At 42.5% G+C, this 24,862-nt stretch overlaps 1 protein-coding gene across 1 annotated transcript in view; it reads right to left on the bottom strand.

The window, feature by feature from the left end:
- Positions 1–24,862, bottom strand: part of F13A1 (coagulation factor XIII A chain) — a 204,771-nt gene that overhangs the window by 112,095 nt on the left and 67,814 nt on the right. Inside the window, exons 5-6 of the mRNA XM_007523293.3 lie at positions 14,960–15,078; positions 11,746–11,853 (exon numbers count right to left, since the gene is read on the bottom strand). Coding sequence (XP_007523355.1) covers positions 11,746–11,853; positions 14,960–15,078 — 227 coding nt within the window. The remainder of the gene's footprint in view (positions 1–11,745; positions 11,854–14,959; positions 15,079–24,862) is intronic.

Genomic DNA, 24,862 nt, shown 5'->3' with positions numbered 1-24,862 from the left:
CCCTTCAGCTTCATTACTCGGGTGAGACCTTTCCTTTCATAGTATACTCTAATTTCATCTCAGGTGGTTCACTTTCTAACAAAGTCCCAAAACCTAGATATACACCAGTTTCTGTAAGAGAGAGCATATGTTCACACGTATCTGTAAACTACTGCAAAATATATACCTGAAAGCAGAAGTACACTAGAGTTTGCAGTGAGTATCCCCCTAACACTTTCTCTCCACTATTCCAAGCTTTGGGTCCATGATTGCTCAACAATTTGTTTGACTTCGTATGTTAACTCTCTATTCAATCACCAGGTTCCAGATGCCATCAGGGTGCCAGCCAGGCTCCCCTAGACTGAAGACCCCACCAATATGTCCTGGAGCTCTGCTTCCCCAGAGACCCACCCTACTAGGGAAAGAGAGAGGCAGACTGTGAGTATGGACCGACCACTCAATGCCCATGTTCAGCGGGGAAGCAATTACAGAAGCCAGACCTTCTACCTTCTGCAACCCACAATGACCCTGGGTCCATGCTCCCAGAGGGATAGAGAATGGGAAAGCTGTCAGGGGAGGGGGTGGGATATGGAGAATGGGTGGTGGGAATTGTGTGGAATTGTACCCCTCCTACCCTATGGTTTTGTTAATTAATCCTTTCTTAAATAAATAAAAAAAAGAAATCAACCCCTTTCCTCCCCACCATCACCACACATAAAGATGTACTACAGATACCTGGACTCTCACATTCAGGGTCTGAAAAACCTGTTAGAATTGGTATTTTAGTATTTATTTATTTATGATTAGATAGAGACTGAGAGAAATTGGGGTGAGGTGGTAGTATACCTGGTTAAGCACACACATCACAGTGTGCAAGGACTCAGGTTAAAGCCCCTGGTTCCCACTTGCTGGGGGAATAGCTTCAGGAATGGTGAAGCTGGGCTGAAGGTGTCTGTCTTTCTATTTCCCCCTTTCCCTCTTGCTTTCTCTCTGTCTCTATCCAATAATAAATAAAAAAAACTATCAAAACAATTTAAAAAACAGAGACAGAGAAATTGAGAGAAAAGAGGTGATAGAGAGGGAGAGAGACAGAGGGACACCTGCAGCCCAGCTTCACCACTTGTGAAGCTTTCCCTCTCTGCAGGTGGGGACTGGAGGGTTGAACCTGGGTCCTTGCACACTGTAATGTGTGCGCTTAAACAGGTGTGCCACCATCTGGCGCTGGTGTTTTATTATTTCTGCCTGTACGGCTGTTTTAATGTTTTCCATTAATCCTAATTGGTTCATTCCCTGAAGCAGCTACCCTTAACTGAGGTATTTCTCCTTTGGAATGGTTCTAAGATGCACCAGGGAGTTCTGGCTTTTTCTGCTGTTTCAAAGTGAGGAACATCATCCTAATATTCCTGAGTATGGCCAATAGAGAGAGAAGGCAACAGTTTATAGGTCGGTAGAGTAGAAATACATGAACCCTCTGAATGCATGCAAATCCATTTTGGACACACCTCCTGTAATGACGACCTGCCTGCGTCAACCTCTAGCCACGAGTGGAGCCTTCAGCATGCAAGCCATACCATGCTTCCTAAACACCAACTGCAGGTATACCTCTATCTTCACAAGGGTGGGACTGAATCATACTCAGTGGTAAGTAGTAGTCTAGTGATAGTGAGTCCAAGCACCATCACCACTGGAAAGTCTGATTGGCTCAGAAACTAGGACCATCATATACTGGACTGGCTGCACTAGCACCATCATATACTAGACTAGCCCCACTAACACCATCATATACTGGACTGGCTCCATGAGCACCATCATATACTGAATAGCCCCAATAGCACCATCATATACTGGACTGGCTGCATTAGCACCATCATATATTGGACTGGCTGCACTAGCACCATCATATACTGGACAGCCCCACTAGCACCATCATATACTGGACTGTCCCCACTAGCACCATCATACTGGACTGGCTGCACTATCACCATCATATACTGGACTGGCTGCACTAGCACCATCATATACTGGACTGGCTCCACTAGCACCAACATATACTGGACTGGCCCCACTAGCACCATCATATACTGGACTGGCTGCACTAGCACCATCACATCCTGGACTGGCTGCACTAGCACCATCATATACTAGACTGTCCCCACTAGCACCATCATATCCTGGACTGGCTACACTAGCACCATCATATACTGGACTGTCCTCACTAGCACCATCATATACTGGACTGGCTGCACTAGCACCATCATATACTGGACTGGCTGTACTATCACCATCATATACTGGACTGTCCCCACTAGCACCATCATATCCTGGACTGGCCCCACTAGCACCATCATATCCTGGACTGGCCCCACTAGCACCATCATATACTGGACTGGCTGCACTAGCACCATCATATACTGGACTGGCTCCACTAGTACCATCATATACTGGACTGGCTGCACTAGCACTATCATATCCTGGACTGGCCCAAGTAGCACCATCATATACTGGACTGTCCCCACTAGCACCATCATATCCTGGACTGGCCCCACTAGCACCATCATATACTGGACTGGCTGCACTAGCACCATCATATACTGGACTGGCTGCACTAGCACCATCATAACCTGGACTGGCCCCACTAGCACCATCATATACTGGACTGTCCCCACTAGCACCATCATATACTGGACAGGCTGTACTAGCACCATCATATCCTGGACTGGCTGCACTAGCACCATCATATACTGGACTAGCTGCACTAGCACCATCATATGCTGGACTGGCCCCACTAGCACCATCATATACTGGACTGTCCCCACGAGCACCATCATATACTGGACTGTCCCCACGAGCACCATCATATACTGGACTGGCTGCACAAGCACCATCATATACTGGACTGGCTGCACTAGCACCATCATATACTGGACTGGCCCCACTAGCACCATCATATACTGGACTGGCTCCACTAGCACCAACATATACTGGACTGGCTGCACTAGCACCATCATATACTGGACTGGCTGCACTAGCAACATCATATACTGGACTGGCTTCACTAGCACCATCATATCCTGGACTGGCTGCACTAGCACCATCATATACTGGACCTGCCCCACTAGCACCATCATATACTGGACTGGCTGCACTAGCACCATCATATACTGGACTGGCTGCACTAGCACCATCATATACTGGACTGGCCCCACTAGCACCATCATATACTGGACTGGCTGCACTAGCACCAACATATACTGGACTGGCTGCACTAGCACCATCATACTGGACTGACTGCACTAGCAACATCATATACTGGACTGGCTCCACTAGCACCATCATATGCTGGACTGGCCCCACTAGCACCATCATATCCTGGACTGGCTGCACTAGCACCATCATATCCTGGACTGGCCCCACTAGCACCATCATATCCTGGACTGGCCCCACTAGCCCCATCATATCCTGGACTGGCTGTACTAGCACTATCATATACTGGACTGTCTGCACTAGCACCATCATATCCTGGACTGGCCCCACTAGCAACATCATATACTGGACTGGCTATACTAGCATCATCATATACTAGACTGGCTACACTAGCACCATCATATACTGGACAGGCTGCACTAACACCATCATATCCTGGACTGGACCCAATAGCACCATCATATACTGTACTGGCCCCACTCGCACCATCATATACTGGACTGGCCCCACTAGCACCATCATATACTGGACTGGCTGCACTAGCACCATCATACTGGACTGGCCCCACTCGCACCATCATATCCTGGACTGGCTGCACTAGCACCATCATATACTGGACTGGCTGCACTAGCACCATCTTATACTGGACTGGCCCCACTAGCACCATCATATACTGGACTGGCTCCACTAGCACCATCATATACTGGACTGGCCCCACTATCATCATCATATACTGGACTGGCCCCACTAGCACCATCATATACTGGACTGGCCCCACTAGCACCATCATATACTGGAGCTGATCAACACTCTGGCTCCAAACAACAAAGAAATAAAATCATCTTAAAAATCTGATACAAAGATGAAGAAAGATATTATTGCATATTTTCCCTGTTTTTCTAACAGATGATTTTTTTTCTAGAGCTAGATTCTACACAAAATCATGTAAAAAACTCCAGGGGGTGTTGTGGTGGGGAGGCTGTGTAGTGCCTGATTAAGTGCACGGGACAGGATCCATGTTCAAGTCCCTGCTTCCCACCTGCAGTGGGGATGCTTCCCAAGTGGTGTAACAGATTTGCAGGTGTCTCTCTCTCCTTCTCTATTTCCCCCTCCTTTATCAATTTCTCTCTGCCCTGTCCAATAAAATGGAAAAAAAATAACCACTGTACTGAGCCCTGGTGATAACCTGAAGGCAAAAACAAAACAAACAAGCAAACTCCCTGGGAGTGAAGTAGTCGTGTGCAGTGGCGTTGACCAGCTGGGTCCTCAGACTCTTCAGAGTAATTTACCCCAAGACAGAGACCTTAAGGGGCTTACAGACCAATAAAGCAGGTTATTTATTTATTTTTGAAAAGAAACCTGTTAAAGGGTTGTACTGTGTTACCGGTCTGTATAATCAGGGAATCAGCTTTATTTTATATAGTTTGCAATGACCCAATAAGTACAGACAAATGAACATACGCCTTGCAAGTGGGAGTGGGGGCTTGAACCTGGGTCCTTGCACAAGGTGATTTGTGTGTTTAACTGGGTCCACCACCCTCTCCACCCCCCACCTATTCACTTAAAAAAAAATTATTTATAAAAAGGAAACACTGACAAAAACCATAGGATAAGAGGGGTACAACTCCACACAATTCCCACTACCAGAACTCCGTATCCCATCCCTTGATAGCTTTCCTATTCTTTAATCCCGTGGGAGTATGGACCCAAGGTCATTGTGGGATGCAGAAGGTGGGAGGTCTGGCTTCTGTAATTCCTTCCCCGCTGAAAATGGGCATTGACAGGTTGATCCATACTCCCTGCCTGTCTCTCTCTTACCCTCGTGGAGTAGGGCACTGGGGAAGTGGGGCTCCAGGACACATTTTGGGGTCATCCAGGGAAATCCTATTTACTTTTTCAAGTTTGACTTAATGAGTGCCGCTAGCAAGTAGAAAGACCTAAAAATGACAGCATAAAGTACTTAATCAAATAGTTTCTACTTAGACCCAGATACTCTCCTTGCCTATTTCCTATTTCACTTTCCTCAGTCACTCCAAGGCTAACCTTGTCAAACAAAGGACTAAAAAACTGGATAACGGCAAGAAACTGCCATACTTTAGTGATAGTTCTTTTGTTTACTACCAGGCCACCCCATCACCCAGGGCCCTAGTCAGGGAATCCTGGGATTCCCATGCAGAAATGATGGGCCAAGACCTCTAACAGATCCCTCTCTCCACTGTCACTGGTCATCTCCATCAGGAACAACATAATGGTCTCCTTTGTGGGCAAAGGATCCATTTTATAGGACCTTGCCCTCAATGTGGATCAACAATGGCTGGTACTGCCTCATTCTCCGAAGGGAGGTTGGGCAACATACTTTACCACTCAAGGAAGATGCGTCCTGAAATGAGTGCAGCCTAGAATGTTCCAAGCCATTGCCAAAGAATGCAGGCTCAGACCTACAGGGATGCAGAGGTTACACAGGCTCCTGTGTTGAAGATGGGCCCCAGATAAAATTGATGGGGTTTACAGTTAAAGGTATTTATACATATTTCCCATATTTTGGAGCTATTCTCTGCCCTGACTTAGCTTTATAGTTCTATTTCCAACTCTGGCACCATGTCCCCAGACAATACCTTTAGCCTACCTGCATGTTAGCTGCTGGGCTCAGGCAAAAATGAGTAAAGTCATGGGCCCCTTGGAATATACCTAAAATAGACTTACTAGCTTTTTCCAAAGTGGAGACCCCAAAACTCATCTGCTACAGTTAGGTTCCTGACTATTAAACAGATTGTTCTGCTTTATATCTTAATGCTTTTTCAGTCACCAGGTTTCAGATGCTACCATGACTTCACCAGGCACATGCCCTCAGCAATGTGTCCTGGAACCTCATCTCCCCAGAGTCCCACCCCACTAGGGAAAGATAGAAACAGGCTGGGAGTATGAATTGACCTACCAACACCCATGTTCAGTGAAGAAGCAATTACAGAAGCCAGACCTCCCACCTTCTGCACCCTTAAATGATCCTGCACCCATGCTTCCAGAGGGATAAAGAATAGGACAGCTTTCCAGGGAGGGGAGGGGATACAGATCTCTAGTGGCAGAAATTGTGTTGGAATTGTTCCCCTCTTATCCTGTGGTCTAGAAACAACAATAACAACAATAACAAAAAAGACCTTTTAAAAATATTGGAGCAAAGAGAGAGGGAAGAAAGATGGACAAAGTGTAACATAATTTCCTTTTTCAGTTTATCTGAAGTCGCATCTCTCGGGAGTCAGAAGCCATGCGTCCATGTGTCTGACGGTCTGCATTCATTCATTTCATGCAAGGTACTAGGAGACTCTAGGGCACACCTTCAGCAGTGGTTAGACTGACTTACTATCTGATGTTCAAGAAATTTTTATAACACTAAAAAAGCACATTGAAAAATGATTGATTCTCCCTTCCTTCCTTCCTTCCTTCCTTTCTTTAAGTTCAATCTTGAGTTAGTTCCCAAAAGGTACAGTCAGACAAGGTGTTAATGGGGACTAACGATGACATTTTTTAGCAAAATATCAGGTTGGAAAACAAATGTGGGGCTGATGAAACAGCTCACTTGGATAGTCACTGCTTAGCCCTGTGTGTGACCCAGATTTAAGCCCAGCCCCCATTGCACTGAAGGAAGCTTCGGTGCTGTGGTCTCTTCCACTCCCTCTATCTGCCTTTTCTGTCTCTATGTAAGAAAGAGAGAGTGAAAGAAAAAAAAGAGAGGAAGAGAGAAGGAAGGAAGGAGGGAAGGTAGGAAGGGAGGGAGGAAGGAAGGAGGGAGGGAGGGACAAATGTATGCATCTCAAGGAAAGAAGGAAAACCCAGACTGGCAACAGAATAAAGACTAAAGGAAATGTCTCTTTCTGTTTATTTTTTCCCTTGATTTATTATTTTTCCCTTCCCAGTCTTTGTTTACATTTATCCAGCAATTTCCAGAACTGCCTGAATGAACAGAAAACATTTCATTTTAAAAGAATCTTTCTGTATTAAATTTCAGAGGTTCAAAGCTTTCATTTCTGAAATGCCTTTGTTTAATTTTTCCAATACTTCAGTTATTTATTTTCATGAGAGATATAGAGAGACCAGAGTATTACTGCTTTGGCTTATGGCACTACCAGAGGTCGGCTCTGGGATCTGCCAGCCTCCCATGTGCAAGTCTGGTTGGTGCATGACCATTGTGTCAGCTCTGTAGCCCATGGTATTTACATGGGAGCTACACTCTGCCCTGACCCAGATTGCTAGTCTTATTTCCAACTCTGACACCATCTTCCTAGACAATACTTTCAGCCCACCTGCAAGTTAGCTATCTGGCTCAGGCAAATACTAGTAAATTCATGGACCCTTTGGAATATTTCAAAGATAGACTTCCTAGCTTCTTCTCACATGAAGACCTCAAATTTCATCTGCTCTATTCTTACCTTTAGGTTCCTGACTATTAAACAGTTTGTTCTGCTTTATATCTTAAAACTTTTCAGCCACCAAGTTGTAGATGCTACCATGACACCAACCTGATTTCCCTGTGTAGATGACCTCACCAATGAGTCCTGGAACCCCACCACTCCAGAGCCCTGCCCCACTAGGGAAAGATAGAAACAGGCTGGGGTGTGAATCCACCTGTCAATACCCATTTCCATGAGAGAAGCAATTACAGAAGCCAGACCTTCCACCTTCTGCACGTTATAAAGAAATCTTTAGTCTATACTCCCAGAAGGATAAGGAATAGGGAGGAGATGGAATGTAGCTCTCTGGTGGGGATTATGTGAAATTGTACCCCTCTTATCCCATAATCTTGTTGATCATTATTAAATCACTAGTAAAAACATTTTAGTTGAATAGATCTTGGAAATAGTCACAGAGCTCTTCCAAGGATTAAGGAAAATATGACTTGTGGAGGGATTTGTTTGGGGGCAGGGATGCTCAGTAGCTGCTCCTGGTGGCTACCCTTCCTTCCTTCCTTCCTTCCTTCCTTCCTTCCTTCCTTCCTTCCTTCCTTCCTTCCATTTGATAAGCAGAAATTGAGAGAGAAAGGGAAGATTGGAAGAAAGAAAGAGACACCTGAAGCATTGCTTCACCACTGGTGAAGCTTCCTTCCTGAAGACTGGGACCAAGTTCCTTGCACATGGTAATGTGTTTACTCTCCTGGATTATACCAGTGCCCGGCCCCTTCTTCTGGAAGAATCTTAAGCTACATTACATGCATATATTATGAGTTTATCAACAACAATGTGTTGCCAGAAACAGGTTCAAGGCAGGTCCTTCTTGTCCTAGTACTGGAAACTTCTCTTCTAAAGATACAATCAAACCAAAACTAACCCACATCCCCAAGTAGATACTTTTGAGTTCAGAAACCATGTAATTGGGTTATAGTTTCATGAAATGAGGAGTTCATAGGCTTTTTATGATTAACAAAATTTCAAGGCAATTTGCATTTGGATTATGTGTTTAATTCAAGACTTAACAGCTTCCACTTGGCCAGCAGCCATGACAGAAAGTATTGGATTAGTTGTTGCTTGCTTCCTTTCGCGTTGGCTTGTGTTAGACAGTGATTTCTAGATTAGCAAGGGTACACACACGTTGGAATGGCTTAGAGTTATGAACATGCCACATTACATTGTTTAAGGAGGAAATGACAGATATTCAACCACTGCTAGTCACCTTTCTCGTCTCGCTACAAACCTGTTCCAGACACTTTAAAGAAAAACTGGGTCTTGAGCATAAGGCAGGAAAAGTAGGAATAGACTGTGAAGAATCTAGGCTGTGTTGTTATAAACAGCTATTGCAAAGAAATCCCTAGATCCTTTAGTATATGGTCTTTTCGCAATGCCCAATAAACTAACAGAAAGCAAAATTGCCTTTAGAAATTTTTTTTTAATCTTCTCTTTTTAATCTCTAATACTTCTTAAACTTTCATGGAGCTTTGTCATTAATAGAATAAAAACAATTCTTTTGAAGCACTAGCCAGAAGTTGCATTTCATATTATATCTAATCTCAAATGTTTGAATTAGCAATATTGATTTTATTCAACTTAAACTAAACTGAAAGATAAATATTTTTTCCAGAGAGATTTGCTTTGCCTTTGATTTTATAAAATAGCACCTGAACTAATGTTTCTAATAAAACAGTTTTCTCATGAACTGAGCTGATGTGTTTTCATGCACCAAGGGCTTAGCCAATGGGCTATGAGTATCAGTACAGTCTGGGACAGCACAGGGTCTGGGCATCACATCTAACCCATCTCTCTTACCTGACGCTTAACTTTCCAAAGCATGGGAGTCCTGTCAACTGTCCCAGGAAGCTTTTCTATCGCAGTATCTCTGCTGTTCTTGAGTATGTCTTAGGCTAGCATGAAGAGAATAGCATGGAAGGTAGAAACAGTTTAGATTTGAACACACCTGGGTTCCAGCTGAGGTTTTGTCATGATCACATCACTTTTCTTTTCTTTTAAAAATATTTTTATTTTATTTATTATTGGATAGAGACAGAAAGAAATTGAGAGGGGAGGGAGAGATAGAGAGGAAGAGAGACAGAGAGATACCTGCAGCCCTGCTTCACTGCTCATGAAGCTCTCCCCCTGCAGGTAAAGACCAGGGGTTGAACCTGGGTTCTTGCACACTGTAATGTGAGCGCTTAACCAGGTGTGCCACTGCTTGGCCCCTATCACTTTTATTTATTTTTTCTTGCCTCCAGGGTTATTGATGGGGCTCAATGCCTGCACTATGAATCCACTGCTCCTGGAGACCTTTTTTTTAAAACAATATTTATTCCCTTTTGTTGCCCTTGTTTTGTTGTAGTTATTGATTGATGTCATTATTGTTGGATAGGAAAGAAAGAAATGGAGAGAGAAAGGAGAGACAGAGTGGGGGGAGGAAGAAACCTGCAGACCTACTTCACCGCTTGTGAAGTGACTCCCCTGCAGTTGGAGAGGCAGGGGCTTGAACCGGCCCTTACACTTTGTGCCACTGTGCTACTGCCCAACTCCCTTTTTTTCCCCATTTTTCTGCCATATTGTTATTGTTGCCATTGATGTTGTTGTTGGATAGGACAGAGAGAAATCAAGAGAGAAGGAGAAGACAGAGGGGGAAAGAAAGACAGACACCTGCAGAACTGCTTCACCACCTGTGAAGCGACTCCTCTACAGGTGGGGAGCTGGGGGCTCGAACTGGGATCCTTAAGCTAGTCCTTGCGCTTTGTGCCACCTGCTCTTAACCTGCTGTGCCACCATCCCACCCCCCACCCCTATCATTTTTCTGACTTGCAAAACTTTGGGAGCAGTCCCACCTTACTCATCTCATGGCTAGTAAGAAGAATTAATACCTATTTCACAACTATTGATATAAATCCCTGTGTGGAGTCATCACTGTAACAGAAGCTAAGGCTACACAGTCATTTGCTTCTTGGCTTTCATTTTGTTGTTATTTCTTCTTATTGCCACCAGAGTTATCCCTGGGAGTCAGTGCCAGCACTGCAAATCCACTGCTCCCGGTGGTCATTTTTCCCTTTTGTTTTTCCTTTCTATTTTAGTTTGTAAGTCAGCGAAATTGAGAACAGAGGGAGAAATAGGGAGAGAAAAAGACAGATATCTGCAGACGTGCCTCACTGCTCATGAAACTTTTCCATTGTAGGTGGAGAGTGGGGGCTTGAACCTGGGTCCCTGCACATGGTGTTGTGTGCATTAACCAGGTGTGCCACCAACCTACCCTTGCTTTACTTCAACTATTGCTGTAATAAGGGAGAGAAGCCAAGTCCTGCACATTTTTGTGCCTCTTGATATTTGATGATTGACCATAGTCATTGTGTCACAGCCATGACTCAGCCTATGAAGATGAGTCTTAATAATGAATGGTCTTGGAGGCCAGGCAGAGACACATCTCATAAAGCACACATATTACATTGTTCAAGGACCCTGGTTCAAGTCCCCGGTCTCTATATGCAGGAGGAGGGGGAAGCTTCACAAGTAGTGAAGCATGTCTATAAGCCTCTCTCTCTCTCTCTCTCCCTTTTTATCTCCCCCCTTATCTCCCCATTTCTCTCTGGCTCTATCCAAACTTTATGATACAAAAATAAAAAATTAAAAACAACAACAACAAAAGAATGAGTGGTGTTGGAGCCGGGTAGTGGCATACCTAGTTGAGCACACATGTTACAATGTATAAGGACCCAGCTTCAAACCCCTCGTCCCCACCTGCACAGGGAAATCTTCTCAAGTGATGAAGCTGTGCTGCAGGCATTTCTCTGTGTTTCTCTCTCTCTGTTTCCCCCTTCCTCTCAATTTCTGGCTGTCTCTATCCAATAAATAAATAAAGATAATAAAAAATATTTTAAAAAAAGAATGAACAGCCTTTATGCTCATACTGTCCACCATCATTTGTCTGCAGCTAAAGAAACACATAATCCTCAGGTAAGAGTTCTGATGTGTAGCAGAGAGCAAGTTCAGGGAACTCCAGACTCTAACAAACAATATTAAGTATAAGTCACCATCTCAGCAGCGCATAATGAACTGGCATCTACGCTGTGGTAAATGGTGTACCATCAATTTTAGGAGCAGTTGTGCTTACCATTGCAGACCCCACACGGCTGACTTTGATGGGGTTCCCTCTGCCCGAAAGGTCCATCTGGGCCTTGTCCATCACATACAGACAAGCGTCGAGAATGCCATCCTCAAACTGTGGAAAAAGAAAAGAGGAAGGATGAATTTAATGTTCATTCTGCAAATAAGGTGTTCTCTCTGCTGAAAAAGAAAAATGAAAGCCCAACCTCATGTTTAGAAGTAGGCACCTGCTCTGTGGTCGATCACCTGTCATTCCAAGTGTGAAGTATGCCACCAAGAGGGAACAGAATCCTCCTCTACTTTTCAGTCAAGTGATAAAGAACAGACAAACAAACCAGACATAAGAACAGAACGAGCAGAGAGAGTATGTACTCAAAGACTGTGAACTGACATGAAGTTCTCTAGAAAACAGAACAAGATAATTTAGAGGATCTCTTTAACATACTGGCTCAGGTACCCTAGGTAAAGAATGAATGATCTAGTGGTCCGGGAGGTGATGCAGTAGATAAAGCATCAGACTCTCAAGCGTGGGGTCCTGAGTTCAATCAATCCCCAGCAGCACATGTACCAGAGTGATGTCTGGTTCTCTCTCTCTCTCTCTCTCTCTCTCTCTCTCTTTCTCTCTTCTATCTTCTTCATTAACAAATAAATATTTTTTTTAAAAAAAAGAATGAGTGATCTACTAACGTTGGCCAAAGTCTCAAGATAAAAAAAAAAAGGTCAGGTAAGTCCCTGTGCATCTTTGAAATAAGTGCCCATTGGCACATCACAAAACAGGTCAGCTGCAGAAGGTTTGCACCTGGAAAGGCAGGAGACTTCGATGGCGGTGAATGTCTCTCTAGGATTGTCCTCTTCTGAGGAGAATCAAAAAGGGAGATTATGTCATCAAGTTTATTCAGTTTCCTCAGGATGAACTCTTAGCCACTTTGCAGTAGCAGACTTTTCTAAAAAGGGAGCACAGATAAAATAGTCATCAAGTGGTAAAGGTGGCAAGGTTTCTCCTATACTGTAGAGAAGATTGCCCTGAACACAGAAACTTGGCTTGTTCATCAGCCATGCGGTGGGGAGAGAAACCCAGTCTTAACAGTGAATTGCCATGTAGTGACTCTTCACTGAATCCTGGTTGAATACTGTCCATCCCCTAAACTGATGGCATGGAAGTAGCAAGAGGTGGTTGTGCTGATTCTTTGAGCCTGCAATGAACTCATGGTCCTCTGGAAACAGCAGCTTTCTGTCCTGACTGCGGAAAATCTTAACAGCAACTGGAGAGACAAAGAGGCAGAAAATCAACTGCTTCCTGCATTGTGGTGAACTGATGGCTTGAAGAATTAAAATTAATGGGTGCTAAGGGGCTAGGCGGTGGTGTACCCAGTTGAGCACACATGTTAGCATGTGCAAGGACCTAGGTTCAAGCCCCCAGTTCCCTCCTGCATGGAAGAAGTTTCATGAGTGGTGAAGCAGTGCTGCAGTGTCTCTCTCTTTCTCTGTCTCCACCTCCATTAACTCTCTTTTTAATTTTTTTTTGGATTATTCCCCCACCCCCATCCACTCTCAATGCACCTTTCTCCTATCAAATAAATAATAAGGAAAAATAGCCACCGGGAGTGGTAGATTTGTTATGCAGACACTGAGCCTTAGCAATAACCCTGGTGACAAAAAAAAAAAAAGAGGAAGAAAGAAAAAAAAAAGAAAATTAGTGGGCTCTGAAGGATAGTCTTTGGAGAGAGAAACTGTGGTTGTGCTTAACTTCTACCATATACATACTAGTTAATGAGGACCCCATAATGCAGGGGGGCATTCTCAATCTTCTTGCTATAAACTAGGATGACTTTTCTCCTTCTCACTATCTATATATTGTCACATTGGGGACACAAGCAGAATTACAGGGAAAGGTTAGGAACTGAAGACCTCAGACAAAGGCACCAAACAGTAGACATAATAGATACTTTGTCAATCAGGCAATGGATGACTTGAATCGAGGATCCAAATTCAGGTGGGGAGAAGGTAGAGCGTTATCTTGATAGACTTTCAGATGCACAGGTGGGCAAGTCTGAAGAAAGGCACATGATCCTCAGGTGTCAGATTGAAGGGCTGGGACTCAAGACCAGGTGGGTGAGATGAGAGTCTGTGATGGTCTGGTCCCAGGGATCAGGCTATAGAAGTTCTGACAAATGGAGGGTGAATCCATGGACACATCAAAATAAGCCACAGGAGCCAGGGAAGTATTACATCACCTGGCATGGCAGATTTCCTGCTATCTTCCCCTCTGGATACGAAGACAATGGTGCACAGTTCCAATAATCGCAGCCTAAACTTAGGGAAAAGACACTTCTCTGTCTCTCATGAAGCTGACAGTCATTTTTTCAACCACAGGTATACATTCACTTCTGGAAATGTGGTGACATCTGCTTCAGAATAAAAGACATCTGTGTACTAAATGGATTTACCACTTTATAGTCACAAGCCAAACTGAATTTGCACTGATAAAATATATTGCCCAACTGGGCCTACTTTTGATGAAGTGGTAATACTCTTCTTCTTTTTTTAATATTTACTTATACATTGGATAGAGACAGAGAGAAGTTGAGAAGGATGGAGGAGGGGGGAGATATAGAGAAAGAGAGACACCTTCAGCACTGCTTCACTGCTCATGGAACTTTCCCACTTCAGTCAGATACTGGGGGCTTGAACCTTAGTCCTTGTGCTTGGTAGCATATGTGCTTAACCAGGTGTGCTACCGCCCAGGTCCATAACAGCCTTTTGTAGTTAGCAGTATCTTATACTAATACTTAAAGAAATGTCCTCTCATTGAGTGGGTCACACACCTTGCAGTATTCTTCCCATCATTATCAAGACACTTCTTCTTGTAAGAAAAGAGACACTTGAGTCTGTTTCAGCCTGGAGAATTCTCCCTGTCTAAGCTAATGAGACTCGCCTCTACTAAGATGTCAAAGCATTTCTTGCTAGAATGCCGTGTTAGCCAATGGGATCATTGATCTCTGTCGCACTGTACTAGCCAAGAAGACATCCTTTCAGCTGATGAATTATGCAGTTGCCTTTCTAAGTCTCTATTCCCGGGCTCTCTGTCCTGGAGACTCATATCCTGAAAAGCAGGAAATTGTGTTTGTCAAATATCGACATATGGCACCCTGCGGTGATATGTGTGGCAAAGAATATTAAGTAACAACGGCTTTAACAATGGCGCATTTTCAATAACGCACCTGACCGTAGCTCCAGCTTCTACTCTTGATGTCACTGACGTCCCCGTAAAAAATAACCCCGATGTCATTCAGGACGTATTCTTCTCTTTCCTTCTCATCGTCCAGGTATACAGCATCCTCTGCATTGGAATTTAAACATAATGATCGTCACTAGACTGGAATGCTTTCAGACGTTTGCAGATCTGTTTCGTCCTTACACAGCAATTTAAACAACTAAATGAAGTGGAGGAGAAAAGTCTTTTGTTTCACTAACATCATTTCCCATCCAGTCATTTCAGCCATGGAGAAACAAATCCGGAGCCAAGATCAGTCCATAAGTGATGACAATTGTCAGCAAAATGCTGACAAGCTCGGACTTTTCAAATTCCAAGCAGCACAAATACACAGACATGTCTCATTAAACATTTTAGGATTCCAGGGCATCAGTAGTTTCAGAATTAGAATTCTATGATGCATATAACATATGGTAATACGGATCAAAAAATAATTTCCAACCTATGAACACTAATAGGAAACTAACCAGATTGAAAAGGGATGTCAGAACAAGCCCAGGTTCCAGCTGAAGGGAGCAACACTGAGTTTGGTATCACAGAGCAGAGGAGGAAGCGGAACCATTCTGTGGTCAAGTTGTTAAGTGTGTGTGAGCCCAGCCAGCCTCCCTGGAAAGTTTCCTCCATTGCATGAACCTCTGTTCCCTGTGACTCAAATTTCAGAAAGGCCATGTTCCCCACCTGTCCACTTGGCAATCTAGGACTCATTCCCAGGCCAGGTGTAAAAATAGCAAGCATGCTTCTGTTTGACACAGGCAAGTTCCCACAGGAACATGGGACTCAGGGAAGTTTCCATGTATGGCGTTGCCCACCTTGGTTCTGATCTATAGGTGTGGTTCACTACTGTTCTCTCATCCAGCTCAAACATGCCATCCCCTTACTACCTTTCTAGCTCTCTTCTAATTGTCTGGGAAGATTTTCTCATGCTTTCTGGAGTGGCGGCTGTTCACAGTAAGTGCATAGTGTAAGCAACTGTGCAGATTGGAACATTCCTGATTCCAGGCTGAATTCTGCAGCAATTAAGAGTCTCTAAGGGCATCCAGGATTAAGGTCCAGGTTCCAGAATTGTTTTAGTTTTCAAAACCTCTTAGAGATTCTGAGATGACACCAAATTGACAGCAAATGCCCTAGCCCTGTATTAATCAAAGAATGGCAGATTGAGAGGTATAGTCTATTATAGCAAAGCCAAGGACCCTGGGGTGGGTGGGGGTTGGGGACTCACTACAGGAGGGTTGGAGAAGGACCTAAGTTAGTGGTAGGACTAGGGTGCAGACAAGAAATCCTATCCATGTGACAACAACTGTCTTGCAAATTATTATTTCCCTAATATGTGATTTTTTTTAAAAATAAAAAAATAGGACAGAGTGAGAGAGAGCTAGAATGAGCTTCTTCATTCCTCCCCCAGATTGCTTTCTCAGTGACCTATCCCAACAAATCGGGCAAGTGAGATATATGCCAGGCCCTGGGAATCCTGGGGACACTGGGGTCACTCAAGGCAGGGGATTTAACTGAGGACTGTGTCCCAAAGGGAGACCCCATGTGCTCTGGGCAGAGCCCACTCCTGGGATGGGAGCTGAGGGCTATTCATGGGACATGCTGGCTGGGGAGCAACTCCATGTCCAAAGGGGACAGACAGTCCTTATTGTCCCGTGTAGGGATGGGAGAGGCTGAGGTGATGATACCAGCCCCACTTTGGTTTTTGTTTTGTTTGGCCAGAGCACTGCTCAGCTCTGGTTTATAGTGGTGTGCGGGACTGAACTTGAAACCTGGGAGCCTGAGGCTTGAGAGTCTGTGTGCATAACCATTATAGGAGAGGGAGAAGAAGAGATACATCAGAAGCTTGTCAGAATCCCAGGTTTAGTGTATAGTTTCTGAACTAGAAATGTACCTGTTGACTAGATATCCAGTGATAATCAAGCATGTTGAGGTTTTGTCATACTGCCAGTGGAGGAACCAGCTTGGATCCCATTCTTGGCTGAAATCTAGTTTTTATTGAATCATTTGAAGATTATTGATACTATCTGTCCTCCAGGACTTTCTTGAGTCCTCCTTCTGTCCTCTGCCTTTTGCCTAACATTTACTTAGCTCCATGCAACTACACACACACACACACACACACACACACACACACACACACACACACACACCACATACTAATAGTTGATACTGCAATTCAATACTGTATAGTGTCTAAATCCAAAATCAGGAAAACAAACATATTAATCCCATGAAATGTTTTTTGTACCCCTTTATGATTCTGATGTCCTAGTCCTCTCCCTGGCCCCCACCCCTGTGAAGCATTCATCTTATTTCTGCCACGCTAGCGTGGGGCTGCCTCTTCCCCAGGGAATGTGCTCTCTGGGTTGGAGAGAACTCAACTGGAGCCAGCTTGGGCTGCTACTTACTCAGCGACGGGAGAGAGACTCTGGAACTCGTGGCAGCATGGTAATGCAAAAGGATCTATTTATCAGAGAGCCAATGCTTTTATAGGATAGAGCTGGAAGTGGCAAGTCAGAAACGGAAATGGCTGGGAAAGGGGGTGGAGAGAGGCAAAGGCACGCTGAGAAGGTAGAAGCTTCCTTAGTAACTGTTGCGAGGGTTTTAACCTGTGGGATTAATGTTAACCTGTAGGCAGTCCGGGTCTTGAGATAGAAAGAAGATAGATCAATGGAATGGGTGGGAATCTTTCAGGCAAAACAATCATTATGTAAATAGGCCATAGCAAAGCAGGATGGAGCAGGGGAGGCTGGCTTAATGCCCGATATGTTTCATGCGACTGTAAATTAGCTTGACTTTTATATAGATGAAGCCATGTAATACATATTTTTTTTCAGAAGATCTACCTTCTCTCACAAAGTATTTTTTAAAACATAAGTTTACGTGGAGCAATAGTTCACTTCTCCCGAAGTCATTTAACCTTTCCAAAAGAATCCAGCACTCATTCTGCCCTTGAAGGAATCCATTCTGCTCTCACCTGGTTCCCATTCAGAATTCCATGATTTTGCCAGCCATCTTTTTAAAGGTCTAGAACCACTAAGCTAAACTGACAGCTTCATTTCTAAGGGGAACTAACCAGAGACGATGCACAAAGAAGTGGTGAGCTTGAGGTCAAAATCTTGGAGTTCAAAGCATGAAAGAATCCTTTCATCTTATAAGGAACTAAGAGGAGAGGTTTTGTGAGAGATCATTGACCATCTATAGGCATGCAGCCCTCCATTTGGTGCTTGCAAAGCATCTTGAAAAGGACAGGCTATTTATATTTTCATTCTCTTATAGCCGTGGCCTGTTCTGCAACCATAAAGAAAAAGAAGAGGCCAGGTGTTGGCACACCTAATGGAGCACACATGTTGCAATGTACTAGGACCCAGGTTTAAGCCCCTGGCCTCACCCTGCAGGGGGAAAGCCTCACAAGTGATGAAGCAGGGCTGTAGGTGTCTCTCTGTCTCTCTGCCTCTCCATCTGCCACTTCACTCTTGATTTCTAGCTGCCTCTAGCCAATAAATAAATAAATAAATAAATAAATAAATAAATTGGACCAGGTGGTGGCATACCTGGTTAAGCACATTGTTACAATGTGCTAGGATCTGGGTTCAAGCCCCCATCCCCATCTGCAGGAGGAAAGCTTTATAAATGAAGTAGTGCTGTGGGTGCCCTCCCATCTCCCACTTCCTCTCAATATCTGGCTGTCTCTATCAAATACATAAAGATACTAAAAAATTTAAAAATAAGTCTAAAAAAAGAAATTATTTAAAAAAGATTCAAAAATTAAAAAAGAACAAAAAATTTTAAGATAGAAACAAGTATGAATAGATGTTTATAACGGTTTGTGTCATGTCTTAAGGGCAATCACATGTATCAATTATTTTTAGACACTAGTGAAAACAAGATTAAAGAAACAAATCTTAAATACACTAAAATATTTTCAGATTTGCTAAAAAGGAAAAAAATTAAAGCTATAACTGAACTATTATTACTGTTTTTTTTATTACTGCTGGCAAAAATTTCACAGTGTATGGGAACACTGGAGATAGCCACATACCTCTACATCTGTAGGAATGTAAAGTGCTGTATACATGGGAGGGAAGATTTAGCAATATTTGGAAAATCACAGTTGCATCTATATTTGAGTTTAGAAAAATTACATCTAGAAAATCTGTCCAAAATATATAAAATACCATACAGACAAGACTATTCTCTATGATATTATGTGTAATAGTAAATTACTAGTAGTGACTCTAATGTCTGTCTACTAGGTCATCGGTTAAATTGCATATGACCATCTACATTGTGGAGTAGTTTGCAGCCACTGGGAGGGTCTCTATAATTGACATATATGTATGTGTGTGTGTGTGTGCATTTTTAAGGGCGCACGCACATCAAAAGACGTATGGATAAAATAATTTGATAGAGAAATGTTCTTGGAAGTAGTAAGACAAAAATAAGAAGTAAAGCTAAAAGTAAATGTGGTATAATATTGATAGCTATTCAATCTGGAGGATTTGTCAATAGGTATTTATTGTACTATTCTTACTACTTTTGAGTTTGCTTGGAATCTTTATAATAAAACTAGGTTTTGTAAAACAGCATTAAAGAAAACTTGAATGAAAACATTTAAGTCATTTCAGATCAAATGTGAAGACTCAGTAGTGTGAAATATAAATTTCACCCAGATTAATCCATGCAAACCAACCAAAATTCCTTTTTCCACCCAGACTTTGTGGAGTTCTGTATTTTGATTAAAAAAAAAAGTGGAAGACTTTCCCCATGGTAGATTGAACCTCTGACCCCAGTGCATCTCTTCCTATTTATACACACTTCGTTGTATAATTAGCTCTACTTCCTTCTAAAAGTGGGATGGCTCCCTTTTTGACTAGGAAGTGACTTTGGGAAGAGGGGTGTAAGAAGGGAGGTAGGTGGGTTTGATATATGCTAGTACAGTTCAGCATGTGCTCTTGTGTGTCTGCCACTACCATGAGAAAGACCTGTCCCAGCACACACAATGGCCAGAGACCAAGAAGCATGTGGAGCACAGTGTCCAATTGGGGTAGACACTCTTTTTAGCTACTCCTTCTTGAAGTAGAGCTTGCCAGACAAGTCCACTCTACTCACCAGCAGTAGTCAAGTCCCAGAGTCTAGGAGGTAGATGCATATCATGATATGCCAATGATATCTTGATTCTTACATGGAATGACTGTGACTACACCCAACTTATAACATAGCTAGCTATAACTAGAATTGATATTCCATAATGATTGAGAAATTGATGGATTTAACTCTATGTATATTAGTCCTTCATCTATGATAAAACAAGTGACATCTAAAATCAATGGATAATGATGGATCTGATTAATAAATGACATTTGTCTCACCAGGTGGGACAAAAATGTCAATAAGGTCTCTTTTTCCCACCAATACAAAATATATTGATAAGTTTAAGATATTCAAGTGTGTGCCTTTCTGCCAATCTTCAGTTCAATCATACTGTCCCTAATAAGGACAAAGAATGAAAGATAACATTCAATACTAACATAGAAGAGAGTTCAATGTCAGTAGTAAAGACATGCAGACCAGTGCAACCATGAAGTAACAGTGGTGCAGGTATCTTGCCTACTATGTTGAAACATATGAAAATAAATAAATAAATAGTCACACTGGTGTCGATGAAGGAATGAGGAAATATATATATTCTCTTTTACTGTGGCTATGCTACAGATCACTGCAGTTTTTAAGAGGGTAACTTAGTAGTGTATATGCAAATTTCAAATATGAATTCACTTTGATCAAGCAATTCTGCTTCTTAGGTATCAATTATCTATGTTCTACAAGTATATCTATACAAAATGTATGTGAAGCATTTGATGTAGGATGGCATGCTATTGTGAGAATAGAAAGCAGTCTAAATGCTTGGAAAGGCCGAATCACTACGGTATAATCATATTAAGTAATCATTAAGAACTTGCTCCTACTGATAAAACAACTTTACCAAGGTATTTTTATTATATGAGAACTTAAGATTTAGAATGATGTGCACAACACAATTCTGTTGGTGGCTAAAATCTAAACTATATATGTACGAACATTAACATGGAAAGTTACAAAAATTATCTGAAATGGCACACATAGTTCAAAGTTGTTTTTCTCTGCAGATTCTGTAGGATTGGGGGGTAGATTAAAGAGAAAAAACAAATCAGGGGCCGGGTGGTGGCGCACCTGGCTGAGGGCACACATTACAGTGCACAAGGACCTGGGTTCAAGCCCCTGGTCCCCACCTGCAGGGGGAAAGCTTTGCAAGTGGTAAAGCAAGACTGCAGATGTCTGTCTGTCTCTCTCCCTCTCTCTCTCCCCCTTCTGTCTCCATTTCTGGCTGTTTCTATGCAACATATAAATAAAGATAATTAAAAAATTAGAAAATAAATTCTTAAAAGAAAAACTTTAAAAATCAGGGGTCAGGTAGTGTTGTACCAGGTTAGGCACTCATAGTACAAACTGCAAAGACCCCACACAAGGATCCAAGTTTGAGCCCCCGGCTCCCCACCTGCAGGGGGCGTTGCTTCACAGGCAGTGAAACAGGTCTGTAGGTGTCTATCTTTCTCTCTACCTCTCTGTCTTCCCCTCCCCTCTCAACTTCTCTCTGGCTTGTCCAATAAAAAAATGAAAAAAATGGCCACCAGGAGAGCAGTGGAGTAGTGCCAGCACCAAGCCCCAGAGATAATCCTGAAGGCAAAATACTACTACTACTACTAGCATTAACTAAAATAGTCACTTTTTAACCATATATACATAGGTTCAATTGTGTATATTTGAAAAACAACATATATTTAGTTGTCAATTAAAAAAATAAAGTTATTCAGAATACATTAAATAAAGGCAAACACAGCAACATTAAGCAACATTGTTGATTAGTAGATCTTTTCTCTGCTTCAATCATCTCAATTTCCATAAGAATTTAATCATCAGAGAAACATAATTTTAAATGTGGTTGGATTCAACTGTAACTACATAGCAAGAGTTTGCAGTAATTAAGTACTCAATCTAATTTCATTCATTTTTCTTCAAGAGCAATATGACTGCACACTTTTAAAATACGTAGTGTCCTTACAGAGTGTTATAATTTTTCCTTCTTCACTATTCCAGCCTTTAGGTTCATGATTAGTCAACAATTTGTTTGGCTTTATATGTTAACTCTTTTTTTAGTCACCAGGTTCCAGATGTTAACATGATGCCAACCACACTTCCCTGGACAGACAACCCCACCAATGTGTCCTGGAGCTCTGCTTCCCCAGAGCCCTGCCCCACTATGGAAAGAGAGAGACAGGCTGGGAGTATGGATCCACCTACCAACACGCATGTTCAGCGGGGAAGCAATTACAGAAGCCAGACCTTCCACCTTCTGCATCCCACAATGACCCTGGGTCCATACTCCCAGAGGGATAAAGACTAGGAAAGCTATCAGGGGAGGGGATGGGATATGGAGTTCTGGTGGTGGGAATTACGTGGAGTTGTACCCCTCTTATCCTATGGTTTTTCTCAGTTTTTCCTTTTATAAATTAAAAATAATAATAATTTTTCCTTCTTTTAGTTTCCTTCTTTAATCTCAGATTAAACCTTGTGCTTTCATGTTTATAGTTGCTGGATTGACAACCATACCACTAAATGCAAATTGTTTTGTGATTTAATTTTTACTGAAGGATTAGTATTTAGTACTTACTATACTGAAGGATTAGTATTTAGTACTTACTAATTGAAGGATGAGTACTTAGTACTTACTATACTGAAGGATTAGTACTTAGTACTTATTAGGTATCATGGACTTCCAAGCATGACACAATAACAAATGAACTCATTATAACTCCTAACACCCCTCCCCCCAAGGAAGGTATTATATTATCTCCATCTTTTGGATGAGAACTGTGAGGAAAAGTGGAAAATAGTGTCTCCAAGATGGTAGTATAGTCAGAGCTGGAGTTGGGGTTTGAAACCAGTTATTTCCCAGTGCTGTTCAGATTCCTGGAAATCATGGCTGTACATAAAAAGATACTGAGCACATACTGACTTTAAGAGATTGGACTTTCTTTATCTCCAACAATGTCATTTCCTTGAATGTTGGCCAGGACTGTTTCTCTTTCTCATTGATGTTATAACTAAATCAGTGTTATTCAAGAGCCTGCTAGATGGGACTGTCTCCAAATGGACTGTGACTCTTAAGACCAAGGAATTGGATCACAGTGTCCCAGCATCCAGAACAGACTGCCTGAAGAGCATAGTACAATAAATACTTTAATTCCTTCTACAGGAATGAGAGATGGGACAGAGGTCTGGACTTGAGAGTGAGCATAGAGTCCCCTAAAGTGAAGGATTTGCCTTGGGCTCTGGGCTCAAATTGACAGGAAGACATAAATTTGGTGGCAAACTATGAATAGGGAGGAGATCTGTAGCTCAGGACTCGATCACTCTCTCCTTTCCAGCAGCTGAATTAAATCTCTCTCCAAAAAGGGTAGGCTAAGTCATGTATCCACAACAAGGCAATGGAGTCAAACAGGAAGCCTTGATTTTAATTTTAAATTTATTTATGATTTTAAAAAGGAGATTGAGGGTACACAGCAGTGCTTTTTACTCTGGTCTGTCACTTTAAAATATAGTTGTTTAAAGTTAGGAATAAAATTTTATATTGCCATGGAAACTCAGAGAAAAACCCACATATATATTAACTCCCTCTGATCATCCCACAAAAAAGGGAAATTTAGTTGCCTCTGGAGGTTTTTATTTTCATTGATTTGCTGGTTGCTGTTTTTTAACGTTTATCTCATTTCTGAGGCATAGTTGATTTCTTTCTGCTTACTAGTTTTCCCAAGCCATTTTAGTAGGGAAATAGTGTTTTGCAGGACAGTTGTTGATGTATAAGTACTGTTTCTTATCTCCTCATGAGAGATGTCCACACACTACTCCCACTACCAACCCAAGTTTTCACCACCATGTGTTGGGTATTAGATGCCCTCTGCCCTATCCCCTCTCTCTTCTCTCGAGTCCTTTCCTTTGCTACAATACACCTCACCCTGAGCCTGAAATCTGACATGCAGGTGGATCTAAGTTATTGTCTGGGGAGATGATGTCATGGCTGGAAAAGGACCAGAAAGCTGCATCAGGGAAGAGAGTAGCTCCCAAATATGGGAAAATTGTATAAATATTGCTGACTGTAAACCCCATCGATTTGATGTGATCTAGGGCCCACATTTAGCTTAGGAGGAGCCTATGTGACTTCTGCATCCCTGTAGATCTGAGCTCACATTCTGTGGTCATGAGTAGGAACCTCCAAGCTGCCCCAATATCAGGACCCATCTTCCTCAGGTAGAGCATAGAGTATGTTGTCCAGCCTCCCTTCAGAGGATGGAACATTCTCTACTGTGGTTGATCCACATTGAAGGCAGTGTCCTATGGCGGCCCACAAAAGGGTCTATTGTGTTGTTACTGATAGAGATGACCAGTAACAAGGGAGGGAGGGATCTATTCAAGGTCTAGGCCCATCATGTCTGTTTGGGAATCTTAGGACTCCTTGACTACGGTCCCAGCTGATGGGGTGGCCTGATAGTGACTAAAGAGTCATCATTAAAGTATGCCAGTCTCTTACCCTTATTCAGCTTTTGTAGTCCTTACTTTGATAAGGTTAGCTTTGGAGTGACTGAGGGAAGTATAATAGGAAATAGGTGAGGAGGGTATCTAAGTCTAAGTAGAGACTATTTCATTATAAACTTTATGGTAAAAAAAAAAAACTAGTATAGTCATGGGCTTTTTGGAATATAACTAAAATAGGCCTACTAACTATCTACAAAATGGAGACCCCCAACTTTTCGTCTGC

This window comes from Erinaceus europaeus, chromosome 4 (assembly GCF_950295315.1).
Source record: "Erinaceus europaeus chromosome 4, mEriEur2.1, whole genome shotgun sequence".
Lineage (NCBI taxonomy): Eukaryota > Metazoa > Chordata > Mammalia > Eulipotyphla > Erinaceidae > Erinaceus > Erinaceus europaeus.
Note: the sequence above shows the minus strand (reverse complement) of the source record. Positions and strands in the feature narration are given on the sequence as shown.